A 22,954-nucleotide genomic window follows, 5' to 3' on the forward strand; every position below is an offset into this window, starting at 1 on the left:
GTCTCTCATGTTCGGTCACCCTCACTGATATTTCCCACTCATTTTCTCTCCTTTCCCCTTTATTTCCTTTCACTATTTTTTATATTCCCCGAATGAATGAGACCATATAATGTTTGTCCTCTGATTGACTTATTTCACTCAGCATAATACCCTCCAGTTCCATCCACGTTGAAGCAAATGGTGGGTATTCATCGTTTCTAATGGCTGAGTAATATTCCATTGGATACATAGACCACATCGTCCTTATCCATTCATCTTTTGATGGACACCGAGGCTCCTTCCACAGTTTGCAGAAATGCAAAGATTTTTAAAAGCCTTGTATTAAAGAGTGTACAGACTTGGGTGGGTACACTTATTTTTTTTAAGTTACATACACTATAAAGCCTATATTGTTCAGAAGTGCTTAGGTATTGGAACACAGAAGAGGAAGCAGCTAGCTGCTGGGAAAAGATGGGGGATTGGGGCACACAGGGGAATAGTGTGAGGAATATGACAGAAGGTGGAGAAGATAGGGAAGGATTCTTTTATGAACTAAATGGCTTTGCCCTGCCTCCAGTTCTTCTCTTGAAATCCTAAGCCTTCAATATGTTGGTATTAGGAGGTGGGGACACTGGGAGGTGATTAGCTCATGATGGTAGAGCTAAATGGGATTTATGCCCTTAGCAAAAAGACCCCAGAGTGTCTACCACGTGAGGACACAGCAAGAAGATGTCTATATATGAACCAGAAAGCAGCCTCTTACCAGATAAGATCTGCTGGTGCCTTAATCTGGGACTCCCCAGCATCTGAAATCGTGAGAAATAAACATCGTTTAAGCTGCTCAGTCTATAGTATTTTTGGTACAGCAGCCTGAATGGACTAAGAGAGATTCCCAGAGAAAATGATACTTAAAGTATCAATGTACTCTTGAAAGTGAGCAGTTTTCACTAAGCAGGCATAAGCACAAGGAGAAAGAAACCAAATGTTTAGGTGTGAAATGGGCTCATTGTTTCCAGATGCTGGAAGATGCTGGGCCCAAATCATTGAAGCCTATGCATCTTTCAAAGTAAAGAAATCATCCTGGAAGGCTTTTTGTATGAGAAAGTATAAAATCTGATGCAGAGTTTAGAAAGAACATCTTGAGGGGAACCCCAGGAATGGAGAGAGATGGGAAGAACACAGAAATAGAAAGGCCAGTTTCCATATTATAGCCATAGACCAAGCAGAAGAAGATATATATCTGAATTAAGGTAGAGGGATAAAGAGGAGTTGGATGGACAGATACAAGAGAATTTGGAGACAGAATCAATAGGATTCAGTACATACTGAAAAAAATACAAGTAGGGTAGGGAAGCTGGAAAAGATAAGAAGCTGAGAGAAACTTCTCTTACTTTGATGACTAGCTTACCATAAATGAAATAGCAAAGAAAGATGATTAGCTATGTTTTTCAACATGTTGAATTTGGGATGTATGAAACCATTCAAGTGAAGACAGTTGAATATATGAGCCCAGAACTCACGAGAAGGTCCAGACTAGAGATACAGATTTGAAGTGGAAGTTATGGAAGTGTGTGTTAAGAGGGAAACCAATATTCAAGGGATAGGAAGAGGAAGGTGAAAGGGAAGGAGTGAATAGATGAAGCAAGAGGAAAACTAAGAACATGAGGAGTCCAAAACTCAGGTAATGAATGAGTTTCAAGAAAAGAATATTTAGCAATGTTCATAGCCAAATAAGTAGAATGGGGATGGCTATGCTGCTTATATAATGACGTGCATGGTCACTGCAGTGGTACAGTAGAAGCAAGACTGTGGTGAGTAAAGAAGCAAGCAGGAGCTAGGGAAATGGAGACTGCAAATACAGCCTATTCTCCCATTAATTCCTTAAACTCAGGAGTTCACTGTCAGAAGCTATAAGGCACAGTAATTTGTTGCCAGTAACTGTTGTGGAGCTGAAGGTGTGGGTTGGAAGTGGGAGCAATTCAGCCCACTTTAGGACAGCAGCTACATGAGGAAAGCATCTTGATGTTTTGAGTCAGACACATGTGGTTTGATATCCCAGCTTCTTTACAGGCTAGGGACACTGAAGTAGTAACTGAACCTCCCTAGAACTCCCGACTTTTCTTTAAAAATAAAAATAATCGGGATCCCTGGGTGGCGCAGCGGTTTGGCGCCTGCCTTTGGCCCAGGGCGCGATCCTGGAGACCCGGGATCAAATCCCACATCGGGCTCCCGGTGCATGGAGCCTGCTTCTCCCTCTGCCTGTGTCTCTGCCTCTGTCTCTCTCTCTCTCTGTGACTATCATAAGTAAATAAAAAATTAAAAAAAAATGTTCTTTAAAAAAAAAAATAAAAATAAAAATAAAAATAATCCATTCACTCACCAACAGACCATATTTCACAAAATTATGATTAAGTGATATAATGTTTAGAAAATATCTAGCCCATAATCAAGGTTATACTTTATTGAATACCTATCACCGTTATATTTATTATTATTGATATTAGCAAACCAAGAAATTCATCACCTGCTGTGATCTACAAAATCAATAAGAACTCTTGGCAAGGTCCCTTGGGTACTTCCCATGAGAAAGCATATGCCAGTAGTGAGTTTTCCTGCAGTCTTCATTCCCTTTACTCTCTTTACCATTTCAAAATCAATTCAAGTCTACAGATTTAGTTTCTAACCAAAATCTTTTGATGAACAATTCCTGGATGAACGATTTGCAGAGCAGCCAAGAGAAAGGAACAGTTGTCTTTAAGATAAAAATACAATTTCTTCACTTGAAAAAATCTTTACATTCAAATAACTCAAATGAAGGTATATAAGTAGCTCCTACCTTTTGTGTAGCTTCTCTATTCTATTTAAATAACCAATCTAGGATGCTGTGGTAGGCGGATCCCAAGGTAGTCATCCATACCCCACCCCTGCCTCCTAATATTCATACCTTTGTGTAACCCCTTCCCCCTCAGTATGGCTGGGACTTGTGATGTGCTTCTAACCAGTATACTATGACAAAGGTGATGGCATGTCATATCCATCATAACATTACATAATACAAGATTCCTTTGTCAGCAGGCTCTCTTTGCTAGCTTGATGTAGTAACAACCACACTGAGGAAGCCCATATGGCAAAGAACCAGGAATGATACCTATGAACCACATGTAGCCTCCAAGCAATAACCAACATAAAGCTGGGACCCTCAGTCTATATCTGCAAGGAAACTAATTCTGCCAATGACCTGAGAAACCTGGAAGTAGATTTTTCTCCAGTCTAACCTCCAAATGAGAATGCAGCTGAGCTGATATTTTGAGGCTTGTGAGACCCTAACCAGAGGACCCAGCTAACCTATGCCTGGATCCCTAATCTATAGAACCTGACATAATGAACGTATGCCATTTTAAGCCATTAAGTTTGTGATAATTTATTATGTAATACATAATTTATTATTATTATGGATAATGCAGGTCCTATATAGTTAATTGTGCAGTTAAGTCAATCTAAAAAGGGTGAGTTAGAGGTGCGCCTGGGTGACTCATTTGGTTAAATGTTGACCCTTGATTTTAGCTCATGGCACGGCATCAAGGTCATGAGATCTAATCCTGTGTTGGGCTCTGCACTGGGCATGGACCCTGCTTAGGATTCTCTATCTCCCTCTCCACCTGCACCTCTCCCCACTCTAAAAAAATAAATAGATAAGTAAAAGGGTGAGTTAGGGAGATTTTCTAACATTCACAAGAGGAGCCATGATCTAAATTAGAAGTATCAAATGAAAAATTGTTTTTCCTGACTTGAAGTAGATATTAATCCCTAAGTACTGAGAAGAAGCAGGTATTCATAGCACCTATGATGATGTAAGATATATGTGGTGACACAAAGAATCCAGATTCATCCTTGGAACAGGCTTGCAATCAGTGTACAATGTACAGACAGTAAAAAGACATTGACTCCTCTGAAAGAGCTCTTGGTTTTTTGTTTGTTTGTGTTCTGCATTGTTTTTGTGATTTGTCCCACACAACCAACCACCTGGACCCACATGCACACCTTGTTATTTGTGAGAGTCGTGTTGTATGAATAACCTTGGAACCCTGGTTGCTTAAAATATATTATTTGGCCTCAACGTCATAACTGGCCCTTTTGTTCTGGACACTAAGGGCTCAAATCTTGTCCCCCATCCCTTCCTGCTCAAGGCTGGGCTGGCCGCCTAGAATGGAATCCAAGAGAAGAGGCAGACACACATAGCCCAGGCTCCTTGAAAATATAGAAACATAATAATATGGAAATACAACTTGCTCCAAACTACACATAGCAACAAATGTTTAATTTCAAACCTTGTTATTTGCCTTATAAATATGGCCCTTATGGGGATGGCCATTTGGAAGTCTCATGTGAGGGGAAGGCTCTCTGCCCAGGCCTCTCAATCAGGACTCCAGCCTGGCTGTTTCCACAGAGCTTTCCCAGCTGAGGAGGTTGGATGTTGTAAGTGCCCAATTTGATGTAACTTTGCCTTATTCTCATTCATTATCTATTACTACCTTAATCTATTTGTAAATTCCTTTCCTCTTCTGTTTCTATTAGGCTTCTATAATAATGATAAAGTTTTCTTTCCTTTTTGAAACTGAAACACAGCTGTTGTGAATCTTCTGTTCAGAACAGTTTGGGGACGCCTGGGTTAGCAGTTGAGCACCTGCCCCTGGCTCAGGACATGATCCATGGTCTCAGGATCAAGTCCCACAGCAGGCTCCCTGCCTGGAGCCTACTACTCCCTCTGCCTACATCTCTGCCTTTCTCTGTCTGTGTCTTTCATGAATAAAAAAATAAAATCTTTAAAACAAAACAAAAGAACAGTTTGGCCACCCAACATCTATTCTTCCAACTTTTGAAATTCTGATTTTCTTCTGGTAAATCACTTTTCCTCCATGATTAGACCATTTTTCTGGTAAAGCTCTATCTATACCATGTCCAGGAATGACATCTGACATGGGTCTAATAAGAGCATCACATTTCCCTGATTTCTAAGGTTTGCCACATAATTCAAGCCACGCCAAGCCAGGTAAATAGAAACCACTTAGTGCTAATCCTAGAATTATTTTTTCAAATTGTCAGAAATTGGCATCTCTTTTTCCATTGGATTATAATCCAAGAAGATATAAACCTGAAGCTTCTGGCAACCATGTCACTACACACAGAGCCAAAGAATGGAGCTAGTCCAGATGAAAGCAGAGACAAAAGATTAGAGGTAGGGGAAGAAAACCCAAAAGATAACACTTGAACTCCTAGATAGAATTCAGGAAAACAGATTCACTTCAGATTTATCAATTACTTGAGTTCAGTCTCTCTTTTTATTTACTGATAAGAAATTGAAAAATTCCCAGTATAACTTGAATTTGTTTCAATTATGAAAATAGCATGGTTACTGGGACACAAGCAATATTGCCTCAATGCTATTTTATGGTTAAGTTCAGCCATGCAAAGGGAAGTATCAAGAGTCAGAAATAATGGTTTATATACAAACTGATCTAGCACAGGTTAACATAAAAATAACTGTGTCATTATGGGTCTAAATGCAGGAACACAGTTTTCCAATTTTTCATACATAAGTTTAGCAGTGGCTACTTTTTGCAGGATCAAAAAAGAAGAAAAACCAGAAGAACCTGAGTTCTAATTTGGTTTTGAAATGGGCTCTGACATTACAGCTTAAGAAGGTAATGCTTGAAATTTCAACTTCATGTTTCTTCTTATCCCTTCTCCACAAAGAAACTGATTTTTGAGATTATATAAAAGTTTTTCAAGTCTTTCCATGAACAAGAATGTCTCCTATAATAATCTCATACCTACCTCCTTAAGCAAAAGATTTAGAAGACATCAGAAAATTTCTCAAACAGCAAAAATTCCAGAATAACAACTGGACAGTATTACTGATGGCCAGATGTTGATAAGCTTGGGTAAAGCTGCATTTTATAGTCAATCAGCCAAACACACTTCTCACCCTACTCAATGTTTTGCCCAACTACCTTCCCTCTGTCGGCAATGCTCTTCCCTTAGATATTTGCATAGCTCACTCTCTCACTTCCTTCACAGCTCTGCTTAACTGCTGCCTTCCTGGAGAGGTCATACTATATAAAATATAGCACCACCTATATAAAATATAGAACCACCCATATAAAATGCAGGTCATTCTGGGGACCTGGGTGGTTCAGTCTGTTAAGCATCTGCCTTCAGGTCATGATCTTGGGGTCCTGGGATGGAGCCCCAGTCTTCTGGCTCCCTGCTCAGCAGGAAGTCTGCTTCTCCCTCTCCCTCTGCTCCTCCCCCCTGCTCCTGTGCTCGCACTCTCTCTCTCTCTCTCTCTCTGCCTGTCTGTCTCTTTAGCATGCTGTCTCTTAAATAAATAAAATCTTTTAAAAATCAATTATCTTTTAAAAATACAGGTTATTCTATATAAAATATAAGATCATCCTATATAAGATTCCACTCTCCTGATTAATTTTTACTCCCCTAACCTTCTTTATTTTCCTGCATGGCACTTATTATCTGACATGCTACATTTGTTTGCCTGGTGAATATCAAATATGGATAAGACTTAGATGCTCATTTTACCAGTTACCTATCACTTCCACAAAGTCCCAGTTCACACGCACATTCTAGCTCTTCCATAATTAATATGGACTACTTCAAAATCTATACAACTGTTTGGACAATACTTTAATTGCTATATTGGTCAAGGTTCAGCTTGGAAAACAAAAATCACAACAGCCATTTCAATAGAGGGAACTTCATATAGAGAATTGGTTCTATAGCTACTGGGTATTGAATGAATAGAAAGAAGAACATGGAAATAGCTCAGAGATTATAACTGCAGGAAGCAGCTACCACCCCTGCAGCTAGAGAAGTAAAGGGAAGCAGTCAAGGTTATTGGAACTAGAAGCTCAGAGATGACACCCAATGGATATGAGACTTGGATATTGGATGTAGGAGATGGGGTATCACTGGGCTGTTACTGGTGGTTCAGGATCTCAGAAGAGGAGCCCCACCAAGTCTGGGCTCTGGGGAGGGGAAAATGCCTGGATAGAGTTGTCACCTCTGAGTAAGGTATCATGAGGCTGGTTCTGTAATGCTGAAAGAAAGTGGAAACTGGAACCCAAACTGCTGACAGCAGTGTGAAGGGCTCTTCTGGGATTCCAGTAACAGCAACAGTGAGGAAAAGCAGGAAAAAGCAAGTCCTTTTTCCCTTCCTCCCATCTTCCAATATCCCTCCACCACTTCTATCAGCACAACATAGGAGAATGCCCCTATGGGGCATTCCTATACTGAAAGGAAGTATAGTTTGCAGAATTCCAGCCCCAACATCCAAAGCAGGACATAGCAGAATAGATTGGAGCATAGAGAGAACAGCTTAAGAACAACACAGACCCTAATGTATTTCTTCAATTTTATTTTTTTAGGAGAAAAGTAAAACTTCAAATGAAATGGTATAGTGGTTGACTCCTGACTGTATTATCACTAGCTCTTTTTTGTAAACCTTACAGACTTTAGAGTATCACAGATGAACTTCACATGGTCCATGAACCCATGAAATTTCATTATAAAAAATGTTTTGAAAGATCATGTGTATGTTTTTTGAATAAGTAGTTTCATAACTTTTGTTAAAGTTTCAAAGGAGCTTGTAACCCCCCTAAAATTTGATATCACTACCCATGTTCTCATTCAATATTTAAACTTGCTACGGAAAACACACACAACTTTTATATTCTTTTAATGCCTTCAGCATAGTATTGGTTATGAATATCTTGGTTACAGAACCAGTATGAACCACCTTAAGGAAAAGTGGAGGAGGACCAAGGAATCTATTCAAAGGATCTCAACCCAGGAAGAAATTACCTAGCTAAAATAAGGGGCTCAAAACAGTTCATCTCCTTTATACATGCCATCTAAAGAATCTCCAGTAAATGTGCCCAAAGATACATTCATGTTGCAGAATTATTCATAATAGTGAAAATTTGGAGATAAATTCAATGTTCATAAGAATGAATAATTTGGGACGCCTGGGTAGCTCAGTGGTTGAGCATCTGCCTTTGGCTCAGGGAGTGATTCCAGAGTCCTGGGATCAAGTCCCCCAAGGAAGACTCCCCTAGGGGAGCCTGCTTCTTCCTCTGCCTATGTCTCTGCCTCTCTCTTGTCTCTCATGAATAAACAAAATGTTTTTAAAAATTTAAAAATTAATGGATAAATTATGATGAATTGCTGATTTCTACTCCAGAAGCCAATATTGCACTCTATGTTAATAGACTAAATTTTTTTAAATGGATCAATTAGATCCATATGAATGTATAAATGGCATGTTACCTAATATAGTGGACTACTATAAAACAGTTAAAATAAATCAAATCTACATGTGTCTGAATAACTCAAAAGCATTGCATTGGGTGGGAAGCAAAAACAAGTTGTAGAATAACATGCTTAATTTCATACCATTTGTAGTGTTTTAAAACATGAAAAATTATGTTGTGAAAAATCTACAGATACAAATACTTGCAGCAAAAGAATAAAAACACACTGGGAATCATGCCTCCAAATCTAGATTTGTTTTACTCCTAGTGAAGAGAGAAGAGAAAGTAAAGAGATGAGTTCACAGGGAGTTCTATTTACATTGGTCCTAGATTAATTCTGTAAAATAAATCTCACTTCAATATGGCAAAACCTTAAGATGTGGCAAAGTTAAGTAGTAGATTTGTGGATATTTGTTATACCATGCTATAGTTGTTTTGAATATAATTTTGAAATGTTTCATAAATTTAAAAACTAGGAAATGTAAGGGCACTAAAAACTCCATTAGCAGTGGTCAGGACCACCCCCTGAGCATAATTAACAGGAGCTCAAGGGAAGAAAAACTCATCATCACAAATCAGAAACCCCATTATAAGGCTCTTCTTCAGAAACAAGACCCTCAGAGATGGATTTCTGACAAGAGTACCAGGCAAGAGAAAAAGGGGATTTGCCAAAGAAAGATGAATAGAAGAGGGAAAGATAGTAATGGCATCTTAAAGGATGAGTAAACAACAAAGAAACACACAGGTTAGAATGTCCCTCAGCAAGAAGAAACAAGATAGTAAATGAACAAAAGATCTTATTAAATTTATAACTGGCTCTGGCTTCCTCCCCAGTAGGCTAGATAATTGCAAAAAAGAGTCACCTGGCTCTATTACTGTCTGAGTCTCAAGGCAAGGAAGACTCAAGTTTTTTTACTACTGAACTATTTTATTATCAAGTAATTTCATTATTGCAGAGAAATGTCTGGAGGTGCCTGGGTGGCTCAGTTGGGTGGGCATCAGACTCTTGGTTTCAGCTCAGGCCCTGATCTCAGGGTCATGAGAATGAGCCCTGTGTTGGGCTCCCTAATCAGCAGGGAGTCTGCTTGAAGATTCTCTCCCTCTGATCTTCCCAATCTCACCTGTCCACATGCACACACTCTCTCTATATATATCAAATAAGTCTTTTCTAAAAAAGAAAAATCTGTGGTTTCTTGGGAATTGGAAAAATGGAACTTAAGCTTATTTGTAGTATAACTTACCTCTAATCCTTCTAATCTATCCCTAACAATGGTAAGAATGGGAAAACAGAAAGTGGACTTTACTTCCTCATTTTAAACCTGTCTTCAAAGTGTTCAAGCATTCTATTGCAGTAGCATCCAGAAATTGTGGTAAAAATTGAATCCACATTATGACCACTTGGATAAGTCATATGTTCTAACTTCTGTCCATATAAGATTTTGTTACAAGCCTAAAATTTCCTTTAAAAATGACACAAAATTGCAAAATAAATAACAGAGGCAATAACAATCTCCTTGCCTTCACTGTCAAGGCTCTGACAATTGTATGTCAGATCCTAGCATGTTCATTAATACCTATCTTTTCTAAAACATGCAAGTCAATGTATCAAAATTAACTTCAAAAGGTTTTTAGAGAACAAATTCTGAAGATTTTGCAGAATACTCATGGAGAGTCTGGATAACCAAGGAACATGATGGTATGTGCTAGCAAATGAAGGACTAATGAATGAAGACAAATTTAATTAGGGATAGTTTTACTTTCAAGAAATCACTTGTGCAGTGCAAAAGCAAAGTTCCTGTATTGCAAATAAAGGAAAGGCAGGATGCAACATTTCATGTGCAGTAACATGTCCTATCGAAAAGAAATGAAGCCTGTATGATTTATAAATCAATCGCATTATATTGCCTGATACATTTAGTCTCAATTGCCACAAGCAATGCTAAGAATACTGACAACACAAAATACCTCCAATCCATAAAAGCTTGAGACCAACCAGCGACTAAGAACACTGTAGGATTTTCCTTTTCATGTTATATTAGCCTCATAATCTGACTGGAAAGTCAAATTGTATCACCATGATTCCAAAGCCTGCTGTTCTGGTTTTTTTTTTTTTTTTAATTCATTCCATCTAGCCAAGAGTGTTTCTGAAGTTCTATATGCCAGTGTACTTGGAACACATTAATTCCATTAGCAAGCTATTTCAGGAAATAGTGAGCATATTTCTTGGAAACAAATACATGTGGTTAAAAAACAGCCTCAAAAAAAAGTATGAGGTGAAAAACTGAAAACAAAGATGATTTTTAAATGCAATTAGAACTCTTTCCCATCACATATCAAAGGTGTCATAACTGCTTCTTGACTGAGAAGCTGGTGTTTTGGATTTGGGTCTTTAAACCAAAAAACCTATCTTGAGATGGCACTGTAAGGAGTCTATCTGCCTCTTAATCATAGGCAACTGCTAAATGAAGTGTATCTTTTTTCTCTGTTACATTACTATTGGCAACCAGATCCTCAGCAAGTGCCCAGAAATGTTTCCATGGTTACAAAAAGCATTCAGCATCCCTCTTGTTTTGGGCCAATTTAGCTTAAAATCTATTGTGGAGAAAAAATATGGCACATTAAGGAACATAAAATCAAGATACAATGTTATGAAAAGAATTCAAGGTTAAATGGGAAAAGCAGGCTTGACAAGGCTTTTTAAAAAATGCATATAAATTACTGATTAAAATGCCGCCTTTTCTTAGAGTATCTCCAAATACATCTCTTTAATAGACTGCAAAGCAGCCATGTACTGCAGCTGCCGTGATCCGTTCGTATAAAAGAAAAAAAAATGAGCACGTGATGATAATTTAAGACTGCCACCAAACAGGTAGAATCCGCACACCCCAAAAGAAGTATTTAATAATCATACAGCTAAGAATCCAGTCCCTTATCCTGGTTTCATAGGTGCTCAGGGCATGTAAATATTTTGAGAAAAGAGGAATAAGGGCTTTTGTTCACCGGTTATAAAGCATTTGAAGTAAATTAGTGGGATATATCACATCAGGAAAAAAGTCAAAGATGGAAGTTCCCCAGAGGCAACTTAGTAAAGCTCCCCCACCTATGAGTGAACTGGGCCAATTCACTCAATTCATGAGTGAACTGGGCCAATTGGACTGTCTCATTCCAAATCTCTGCTGCATCCCCACTCTCACTGCCACCAATAGCCATTAAAAACATCTGTTCATCTTCTAGAATGTATTAAACAAATGGTATAAGCTTTTCAATAATCTGGAGAGGCCCCATGGCTTATACTTGTGTATAGTAGTCCATTCCCCATAGTGCTTTGTACATGGTAGACTTCAATAAGCATTTGATTAAGTGAGAACAGCCATCAGACAAAACCTCTCCTTTTAGAGGAGTGTTTCTCCCCATATTGACCAATAGATACATGTCTCCCTTTATCATTTCCTATTGCTCTTGTTTTCACTGTGAAATGGAGAGAAGTGGGTGAGATTTAGTCACAATGCTGTTAAGGACTAATTTGAAGACTTGCACTTCCAGGAAGATAGAATAGATGTCTTTTCCCCTATTCTTCCCCCTAAGTACAACCAAAAGCCCTAGACACTATATATAAAACAAAGATAAGAAGACTAAAAGGTACAGAGAAGATAAGATGGCAGACTGGTCAGTGACCATGAAATTCAAGGAACAATATGGTGGTGAGTTTCCTGGGTTTGTTTGCCACACATATCCCAGAATAAAGCTGAAGAAACTGGCAACCCAGAAATTCTAACAGACACAGGTAACAAAGGCCCCAAAAATAGCCTATTCTCTCTATGCAAAGGACCCGGGAAGGGGCACTCTAGCAAAACAGAAAACTCTTAGACAATAAATGTTCTACTCTAGACAAACAGCACAGAAAATAACTGTTACCTACCATGATCCATGCCTAAACTTCCATCCTCACCAGTATGTAATGAGGCAACCAAATACCCCCACCAGAGGGTGCCAGAGAAGGCAAAGTAGGGATCCAGGACTTTCCTTTTTGATAGCCAGTAATGAGTATCCTCCACTTCTATAGTATCAGAATAGTCCACATGAGGAGCCTGGACCCCCACCTGAAAGTATTGAGGCACTCCTGCCACTTCCAACTTGGGTGGTATCAGAGGAGCTCTAGTGGAGACACGATTTTCAACATCACCTAATAGTAATAAAACTACCTTCAACTCAGTGGAAATCACTGGGAAGGAAAAGAAAGAGCTCCCATTCCAACCCAACATTAATGAGGAGCACCCCTTCAAGAGTAAAGGAGGCCAAAAGGGAAACTTGGACTTCTGCCTCCACTGTAATAAGCCAATGCCCCATTGCTCTGTCAGAGCCCTGTCAAAGACGCTTTTAGATGCCTTTTTGATGACATCATTTTGTCATGAAAATAATGTCAACTATCTCTCTCTCTCTCTCTCTCTCTATATATATATATATATATATATATATATTCATATTGTTTCAGACACTATTTCTTCTTACAAATTACTACAATACCTCCCTAACATACATTATTTCTCCCAAATTAGCCTCTAAACTGGTGCTAGAGTTATCCTTCTAAAACAAGGCTCTGTTGGTATCACTTGTGATTAGAGTATTTTTGAGATTCCTAAATGTTTACAAAATAAAAGCTAAATCCTTAACATAGAAAAACAAAAACCTTACTAATTGCACGCTAAGATCTAGCTAATTTTCCAACCCTAAAAATGTCAGACTTGTCCACATGTCTAGTGTTCATGCCATTTCCTCCAAAAGGAATGCCTTTCTCCCTTCATTCACCATTAAAGGTGAGTAAATAAAACAAAATAAAAACTTCCACCTCTGGGGTAGGGGCAGAAAGAAGTCGGGGTCAGACCACTGTGGGGAGGGCAGGATTATTGAGAAGGCCCCCACCCTAAGACATCGGGACATAAGACCTGCCTAAAAAGAGGCTGCTCCCAAACAGCAGAAAACAGAAATTTCCAACACAACCACACCACATGAGTAAATACCAAGTAATAGATAACAGAGAAGACTCCTTCTGGAAAAGGGACAAAAGCCTAAAAAAAGAGACACTTCCTGAGGCACAGACAAAAAGAAGAAACTCAAGCTGAGGATTGGGCAGATTTTACAAAACTCTGTAGAAAACAAGCCCCTACCCTAAACATAATGTAATAATAGAAAAATTTGAAGCCTATATAGCACTGAAATTAGTAACAACAAAGCCCAAACCCAAATCAAATTCTGATTAAATTGACTCAACCCTCTCTGAGCATTAGAAAGACTAACCTATTTCCAGACAGAAATACTATTTACATTCCCTACCTATGATGTTTGATTATGAGTCAAAAATTACAAGACAAGAAAAATAAACAGAAAGGAAATATACACTATCAATAGACAAAGCAATCAAAAAAGCCAAACTCAGAGATGACTCAGATGTTGGGATTATCAGACAGGAAATTTAAATAACTATAATTAATATGTTAAAAGCCATAGTGGGAAAAGGGGAACACACAAAAACTCATGGAGAACTTCAGCAAAGAAGACTGAAATTATTTTTTTAAAAAATCAAATCAAAATGATAGAAATTAAAAAATATGATAACAGAGATGAAGAATGCTTTCAGTGGACTCATTATCAGAACTGACACAAAGAAAATATTAGTAAACTTGAAGAATGTATGATATTAGATTGTACTACCTAAACTAAAATTCAAAAAGGAAAAAAGAATGAAGGAAAAAGAATACTCAGGAGCTGTGGGATGATATCAAATGGTGTAATATTGGGGATCCCTGGGTGGCTCAGGGGTTTGGCACCTGCCTTCAGCCCAGGACCTGATCCTGGAGTCCCGGGATCAAGTCCTGCATCAGGTTCCCTGCATGGAGCCTGCTTCTCCCTCTCCCTGTGTCTCTGTCTCTCTCTGTCATGAATAAATAAATAAAATCTTAAAAAAAACAAATGGTTTAATATTTGTGTAACTGGAATACTAGAGAGAGGAGCAAAAGAGAATATATTTGAAGATATGATGGCCAAGAATTTTCCAGAAGTAATGAAACTCACTAAACCATAGACACAAAAAAGCTCAGAGAACACACACACACACACATACACACCCCTAGATACAGCTGCTGAGAACCACAGATAAACACAAAATCTTGAAGGTATTTAATAGAAAAAAGATACATTACATGCAAAGGAACAAAAGTAAGAATTATGGCATACTTCTCAAATGGAAACTGTGCAAGCTATAAGACGGTGAAATGAAAACCTTAAGGTGCTGGGAAAATAAGTGTTAACTCAGAATTCCATACCTTGCTGAAATAGATTGAAAAATAAATATTTTTCAGACAATCAACTAAGATAATTTATTAGCAGCATATATGCACAAGCTAAAGAGCTTCAAACAGCATAAATGAAGTAAATATAAAATTCTTTTTTTCTTATTTTAATAATTCAGAGAGACAACCAACTATCTAAAGCAAACCAGCTCATTGTATTGAGCACTGCATGTATAAAAGTTAGTATATCAGGATGCCTGGGTGGCTCAGGGGTTGAGCATATGCTTTCAGCTCATGGAGTGATACCAGAGTCCGGGATCGAGTCCCACATTGGGCTCCCTGCAGGGAGCCTGCTTCTCCCTCTGCCCGGAATGGAGATGAAATGGAATCTTAAAAATACTCAATTCAAAAGAAGATGTGAAACAAAAAAATAAGAAAAAACAGACAAAGAACAGATGAAACAAATAGGAAATAATCTAACAAGATGACAGATTTTAATACAATATCAATAATTACTTAAATATAAAGTTAAGACCAAGTAACAGTGAGAGAGACCAATTAATCCTGAAAATTTGTCAGATTGTATTAAAAAAATAAGACCCAACTTTATGCTATGTACAAGAATCCCACTATAAGTATAAAGACAAATTTTAAGTTAATGAATAAGGGGTGGTCTAAGTAAATGATTATCTAATTTTGTCACCTGGGTGACATCAGTCATTAAGCATCTGCCTTCCACTCAAGTCATGATCTCAGGATCTCAGGATCCTGGGATAGAGCCCAGTGTCAGGCTCCCTGCTCAGTGGGGAGTCTGCTCCTCCCTTTCCCTCTGTCCCCCCCCCTGCTGTGCTATCCCTCTCTCTCTCAAATAAACAAATAACATCTTTAAACTTTAAAAAAAAATAAAGTTAATGAATACAAAAGAATATATCACACCAACACTAATCAAAAGAAAGCTGGAGTAGCCATATTAATATCAAAATTGACTTTAGGGATAAAAAAGGTATATAATATAATGACCAATTAATCAAGGAGACACATATTTCTAAAATGTGTATACAATTGACAACAGAGCTTTACATGAAGCAAAAACTGATAGAACTCTAAAGAGAAATAGACAAATCCACAAGAATTAGAGACTGCAATACTCTTCTCTCAGTAATCAACAGAACAAAATCAATTGGCAAAATTAGTAGATAAAATAAGTATATAAAAAAATCTGAAAAAACAGCCTCAAAAAACTTGAAGTAATTTATAGAGCACCATGCCCAACAACAGCAAAAAACACACAAGTCTTTTTACAGTCTTTTTCAAGTACACAGGAAATATCCAACAAGTCAGAACATATTCAGAGTGATAAAACAAAGCTTAATTAATTTAAAAAACCAAAATCATGTAATATATGTACTCAGATTATAACTAAGTTAAACTAGAAATTGGTTACAGAAAATTATCTAAAATATTCCTAGTACTTGGAATATTTCCAACATATTTTAAAATAAACTAGGCATCAAAGAGGAAGTCAAAGGGAAACTAGAAAATATTTTTAATAGAATGACAACATATTAATAATTTTTGGATGCAGATAAAGCAATTCTTAGGAAAAAATTATACATTAAATAATTAGAAAAAAGGACAAATTATAACCAATAGAGGCAGAAGGAAGAAAAAAAATAAAGATAACAGCAACAATCAATAAAATTAGGGACAGAAAAACAATAGGGAAAAATTAATAAAACCAAAAACTAGTTCCTTGAAAAAAAATAGAGAAATTAGATAATCATTTACTTAGACCACACCCTCTGCAAAATAAGAAGACAAAAATGACCAATATCAGGAAATAAAGAGGGAGATCACTGTAATCTCTACAAACATTAAAAAGATAGCAAGGAAATACTGTCTATAAATTTAATAACATAGATGAAATTTAAAAATTCTTGAGAAACACAAACTGCATAAAATCACTCAAGAAAAAAACATTTAACTTGAATAATCCTATACATACTAAAGAAACTAAATTTGTATTTCAAAATATCCCCCCCACCCACCCAAACACCCCACTACACACACACAAAATTTCTGGTTCAGAAGGTTTCACTGGGAAATTGTAGCAAACTTTTAAGAAATAAATAATGCTTATTTAATAAGAAATTTTCCAGGCCACCGTGAAGGAGAAACATTTCACAATTCATTTTATGAGGCCAACATTACACTGATACCAAAACTACACAAAAACAATACAAGAAAAATACAGACTAATATCTTAATGAAAATAGATGGGAAAAAAAAGAAAAACACCTCAACAAAATACTAGCAAATCAAATTCAACAATACATGAAAAGAACAGTATACCATGACCAAGTGGATTTTATCCCAGGTATGCAAGACATATTCAACACTCAAAAAGTAATCAGTGCAATTCATTTCAACACTGACCAAGAAAGATTACGTAGTTATCCTAATATATGCAAAACAGCATTTGACAGAATTCCTTTTTGATGAAAACTCTCAACAAATTGAAATAAAAAGGAACTTCTTCAATATAATAAAGAGCATCTACAGAAACCTACACCTAAATACTAGGTAATAATGAAAGACAAAGTTTTTCCACTAAGCTCAGAATCAAAGCAAAGATAACTACTTTTACCACTCTTATTCAACATAATATAGTGTAATCAGTCAAGATACATCAATAATAGAAATGAATATTGGGGAGGAAGAAATAAAACTGTCATTTTGCACACTAATTATATAATTTTCTATGGAGAAAAATCCCAATATTTTGGGAAAGGTATCAGAATGATAATCAGTGGGTTTGGGAAGATTACATGATGGAAGGTCAATATACAAAGGTCAATGGAATTTTTATATATTAGTAAGCAGCAGTTTCAAATTGAAAGTTATAAAAGTACTATTTACAGGGGATCCCTGGGTGGCTCAGCCGTTTAGCACCTGCCTTTGGCCCAGGGCTTGATCCTAGAGTCACCTGCCTTTGGCCCAGGGCGTGATACTGGAGTCCCTGCATGAAGCCTGCTTCTCCCTCTGCCTGTGTCTCTGCCTGTCTGTCTGTCTCTGTCTCTCTCTCTCTGTGCCTCTGATGAATAAATAAAATCTGTTTTTTTAAAAAAGTACTATTTACAATAGAATCCAAAAAGAAGGAATTACTTAGGTATAAATCTAACAAAATAGAATGAGGCCTTTATGCTGGAAACTACAAAATAAAACAGACAAAATCACTACATACCTATGAGAATGGCTAAAAAATTTTTTATAATAAAATGCTACAAAGTGCTGGTGTGGATATGAGTGACTAGAAATCTCACACATTACTTTGGGAATGTAAATGGTACTTCAGAAAATAGTAGAATTTTTTTTTATAAAGTTAAACATATACCTCCCATAGGACCCAACAATCCCACTCCTAGGCATTTACCTAATTGAAATGAAAACTTACATTTGTACCAAAACTGTTTTGTGACTGTTTATAGCAATTTTATTTACACTGTTAAAAACTGGAAACCACCCAAATATTCCTCAACTGATGAGTAGATCAACAAACTATGGTGCATTCATGCAATGGAATACTACTCAGCAATTTAAAAAAAGTGAACTACTGAAACACACATCTATCTAAACATGGATAGATTTCAAATGCATTACTGTAACTGCATTATAAAAGAAGCAAGACTCAAAAGGCTACCATCTGCATATTTCCATTTATATAGCATTCTGGAAAAGACAAAATGATAGAAAATATGCTAGCAATTGCTAGGAGCTGGAGATAGGGAAATGAGTACAAAGGGACTTGAATTTGTTGAGGTGATAGAACTGTTTATACCCAAAGATAAACTCAAAATGGATGAAAGATCTAAATGTGAGACAAGATTCCATCAAAATTCTAGAGGAGAACTCAGGCAACACCCTTTTTGAACTTGGCCACAGTAACTTCTTGCAAGATACATCCATGAAAGCAAAAGAAACAAAAGCAAAAATGAACCATTGGGACTTCATCAAGATAAGAAGCTTTTGCACAGCAAAGGATACAGTCAACAAAACTCAAAGACAACCTACAGGATGGGAGAAGATATTTGCAAATAACATATCAGATAAAGGGCTAGTTTCCAAAATCTATAAAGAACTTATTAAACTCAACACCAAAGAAACAAACAATCCAATCATGAAATGGGCAAAAGACATGAAGAGAAATCTCACAGAGGAAGACATAGACATAGCCAACAAGCACATGAGAAAATGCTCTGCATCACTTGCCATCAGGGAAATACAAATCAAAACCACAATGAGATACCACCTCACACCAGTGAGAATGGGGAAAATTAACAAGGCAGGAAACAACAAATGTTGGAGAGGATGCGGAGAAAAGGGAACCCTCTTACACTGTTGGTGGGAGTGTGAACTGGTGCAGCCACTCTGGAAAACTGTGTGGAGGTTCCTCAAAGAATTAAAAATAGACCTGCCCTACGACCCAGCAATTGCACTGTTAGGGATTTACCCCAAAGATTCAGATGCAACGAAACGCCGGGACACCTGCACCCCGATGTTTCTAGCAGCCATGTCCACAATAGCCAAACTGTGGAAGGAGCCTCGGTGCCCATCGAAAGATGAATGGATAAAGAAGATGTGGTTTATGTATACAATGGAATATTACTCAGCCATTAGAAACGACAAATACCCACCATTTGCTTCAACGTGGATGGAACTGGAGGGTATAATGCTGAGTGAAGTAAGTCAATCGGAGAAGGACAAACAGTGTATGTTCTCATTCATTTGGGGAATATGAATAATAGTGAGAGGGAATATAAGGGAAGGGAGAGGAAATGTGTGGGAAATATCAGAAAGGGAGACAGAACATAAAGACTTCTAACTCTGGGAAATGAACTAGGGGTGGTGGAGGGGGAGGAGGGCGGGGGTGGGGGTGAATGGGTGACGGGCACTGAGGGGGACACTGGTCGGGATGAGCACTGGGTGTTATTCTGTATGTTGGTAAATTGAACACCAATAAAAATTAATTTATTAAAAAAATAAAAAAAGAACTGTTTATACCTCGATTGTAGCAGTGATTACAAAACAGGGTGTTAAAAACTCACAGAACCATATACTAATGAGAGTGAATTTCACCATATGTAAATTATACCTTGAGAAGGAGGAGAAAAAAAGAGACAGAATATGTATAAACTCTAGAATCAGACTCCCTGAGCTGTGCCTCTTTATAAATATGGATCTTGGGCATATTCTCTAACACTCTAAGCATCAATCTTCTCAACTGTAAAGTGAGATTAGTTAGCTTTCCTTGTTGTTCTTCCATCATTATTATTTGGTGTCCTGTTACATACCTAACATTGTGCTTGATGTTAAGGATACAAAAATTAACTTATGGTGTGGCCCTTGCCTCCCAAGAGGCTACAACCTAGTGAATAAATAAGTGAATATAATTGTTTTATTACAAACATTTTAAAAACCTAATATTAAGTAATTATTAAGCCAAATTCACATTAATAGTTTTTAATATAGTTCAACTTTAGCAGGAATTTTCTAAAATAGGAATAGAAATTTCCAATCAAATCTAAGAAATCCTACTGGATGCCCAGATATTTCTAGAATTATCTCTACAGATAATTTTAAAGGCTTGAAATTGCATTTATTTATAAGTTTATCAGATTCAGAAAGAATATCAGCCTACCCTATCCTGTTTTTACCATTTTATTCTAGCATTTCAACATTAAGTAAGAGTATCAAGAAAATACTATAAAAATAATATGAAATTATGTTTCCTCATTTTCTAAGGCTTAATGTATCTTGATAAAATGTTTCCCTAAAAAGAAAAAGCTAAGAGGAATCCCTGAAAATGGATGAAGAAGCTTCGAAATATCCCAGAAAATCTGTTCCTTTAAAAAGAAAAGAATTAATGACTTCACCTTTCTGTCACATAAAAGATCCAGTAATCTTTGTGAGAGATGTATGTATTACAACTACACATCACAAATACACACCCAACACCTTTCTTGGCATATCAGCCATCTCTGTCCTCTCAACCAAGTGGGATGTCCTTACTTCAGGCATTAGAAGCCTGAAAAATTCATGCCAGGACATACTACAGCTACTTTTATAGCGTCAATTACATTTTCACTATATTCAGGATATCTGACAGGATAAAGCTCTAAAGACAGTTTGTTTTAAATGTGTCCTTTCCACTCAAGGCTTAAAGAAAATCAAGCTATTCTTATTTCAAAGATTTCCTATCTACTGTCATCTCACATCACGTCTCAGTGAAACACTGTGAAAAGTGTTCTTGGAGTGTTATCAACTAAAAATTTTGCAACAAGTATGGCTTTTTGCACAGGATTTCACACTGAATAATATAGTAACATCTAGAGATTCCTAACCTAGTGAAAAAAGGAGAACATTTTAAAAGATATTTTAAAAAGCATGACATATGCACAAGGGCTTCTCAAACAGAACCTATCGACTTGTTTTAACAATTTTATTTGATCTGAACTATTGTTCTGAAATATGGAGCCCACAAATATGGGTCTCCCATAGTTTTATATGTTGAAAATATTCCTAAGAAGAACATCTCTCAATAAGAAGCCAGCATGTTAAAAGGTATAAAGAGAGAGAGAAAATAAAATTCATATGATAACTAAAACAAGTCAAAAATAAGATTAGTAGAAATGCCCTTTGGAAGAACCCAGAGAAAATGATCACTGGCTACCTTACCTTGCTTTTTTCCATTAACATTTTCTAAAATACCAGATTGCTGGCTGTTAAAGCTGTGTTGAAGGTCACTCTTTTGTTTTTCAAGGTGATGTTCTTCCTCAGCAATAGAAGAAAGCACATGTGGTAGCTTTTGGTCATCAAGGGTCTGACTGGGCCACTGGGACATTATGGAACATGAGTCCTTTGCATGTTGGCTAAGTCTGGGGCTCAAACTTTGGGCAGAGTCCTGCAAATCACTATTACAACAGGAGAAATGATCCACTTCAAGAAACAAGGGATTTGCATCCTCTTGACGCCAATCATTGCCTTGTTCTTCATCTTCAAAGTAAGCTTTCTGAATCTGAATATCATCTAAGTCCTGGTCTAGCTTGTCACTCAATTTAGAGTCTTGTTTGCTTAAGTTAACCAGCGAAGCAGATAACATATCTCCTGCTTGCTGGAGAGCTTCATAAACCCGAGATATCCAGGAAGAGAGAGGCTGGAAGAAGTTCTGAGCATCCTGAGACGCCATGGCCAAAACCATGGCCAGCTATCTGATGTCTACAAGTCGACTTGTTCAGCTCCTTCAGTACTCTGGACTTAATGTGAACTATAGAATAAGCTTGATGACAAATTAAATTGGAGGTCTCTTAATGGCTGTGAATAGTTCACTCTCAAAACTTCTCAGCTGAAACAGAGGAAAGAAATACTTACACCTATTACAGTAACAACCTCAGACCCACTACCGATACCTGTAATCAATGTCAAACAACATTCAGGGACTAAAAGAGATCATCATTGAAATCTGAAAGTAGCTAAATAAAAATTACTGTGCAAGTCTAAATGTAGATTACTTCAATGCGTATTCACCTGCTCAGGCATGTGCAAAACTTTCATCAGCAGTAATGGGCTCTATTCATGTGGACTGAGAAGTCGATCCCCACATAGACCATACTTAACAGTGTAAAAAGGATAAATGAATCTTCATTAAGAGGTTGGATATGACATTTCAAAATACAAGAAAGGTTGGATGCTTCATCTACGAACCTGCAGATCCCAGCGAGCAGGCTAATAAGCATCTCTGCTTCATGACACAAAGATTTATCCTTTCAAAAGGAAATGTGTGCCTGGAATTAAAAAGCTTTTAACAGATCTTAAAGTAAGACTGTATATTTTTATGCAATTTCTACAAATCATATCTATTCTTGAGGAGCAAAGAACCACTAAAAAAACAGTGCGACAAGTGGAATATGCAGCTTACTAGAGACATGATCCTAGCATCTTGTTGCCTTTGTCTATGTTCTGACCTCCCAAAGACAACCCTCCACAACCTGGAAGACTCCTGAGACACCCTCCTTCCCCCAAATTCACAACCTAAAGGAGGCAGCTATAGGACATCATCAGAGCAACAAGGCACAATGAAGATTCTGGACCTAAACATCTATACTTATACACTCATACAAACACATACAAACATATACATACATGTATTTGCATAGGTATGTGTATTGTGTGTGAGTGTGGAGATATATATATATATATATCAATAAACAAATATTGATTAAGTGCCTATTAAGTTCTGGGCACAATGCCAAGTATAAGGTAACCTTGAGATCTCTGTCCCTATGGAGCCCACATTCCAATTAA

General features: G+C 37.2%; 1 protein-coding gene across 2 annotated transcripts in view; it reads right to left on the reverse strand.

The window, feature by feature from the left end:
* The window catches only part of SYT16 (synaptotagmin 16), a 90,958-nt gene extending 69,107 nt beyond the window's left edge, over positions 1–21,851 (reverse strand). For both annotated transcript variants that reach the window (XM_055304239.1, XM_055304238.1), the window contains exon 1: positions 21,329–21,851. In XM_055304239.1, coding sequence (XP_055160214.1) covers positions 21,329–21,851 — 523 coding nt within the window. The remainder of the gene's footprint in view (positions 1–21,328) is intronic.
* Between the last annotated feature and the right edge of the window lie 1,103 nt (positions 21,852–22,954).

The sequence above is a fragment of the Nyctereutes procyonoides genome, unplaced genomic scaffold (genome assembly GCF_905146905.1).
Source record: "Nyctereutes procyonoides isolate TBG_1078 unplaced genomic scaffold, NYPRO_anot_genome, whole genome shotgun sequence".
Taxonomy (NCBI): Eukaryota; Metazoa; Chordata; class Mammalia; order Carnivora; family Canidae; genus Nyctereutes; species Nyctereutes procyonoides.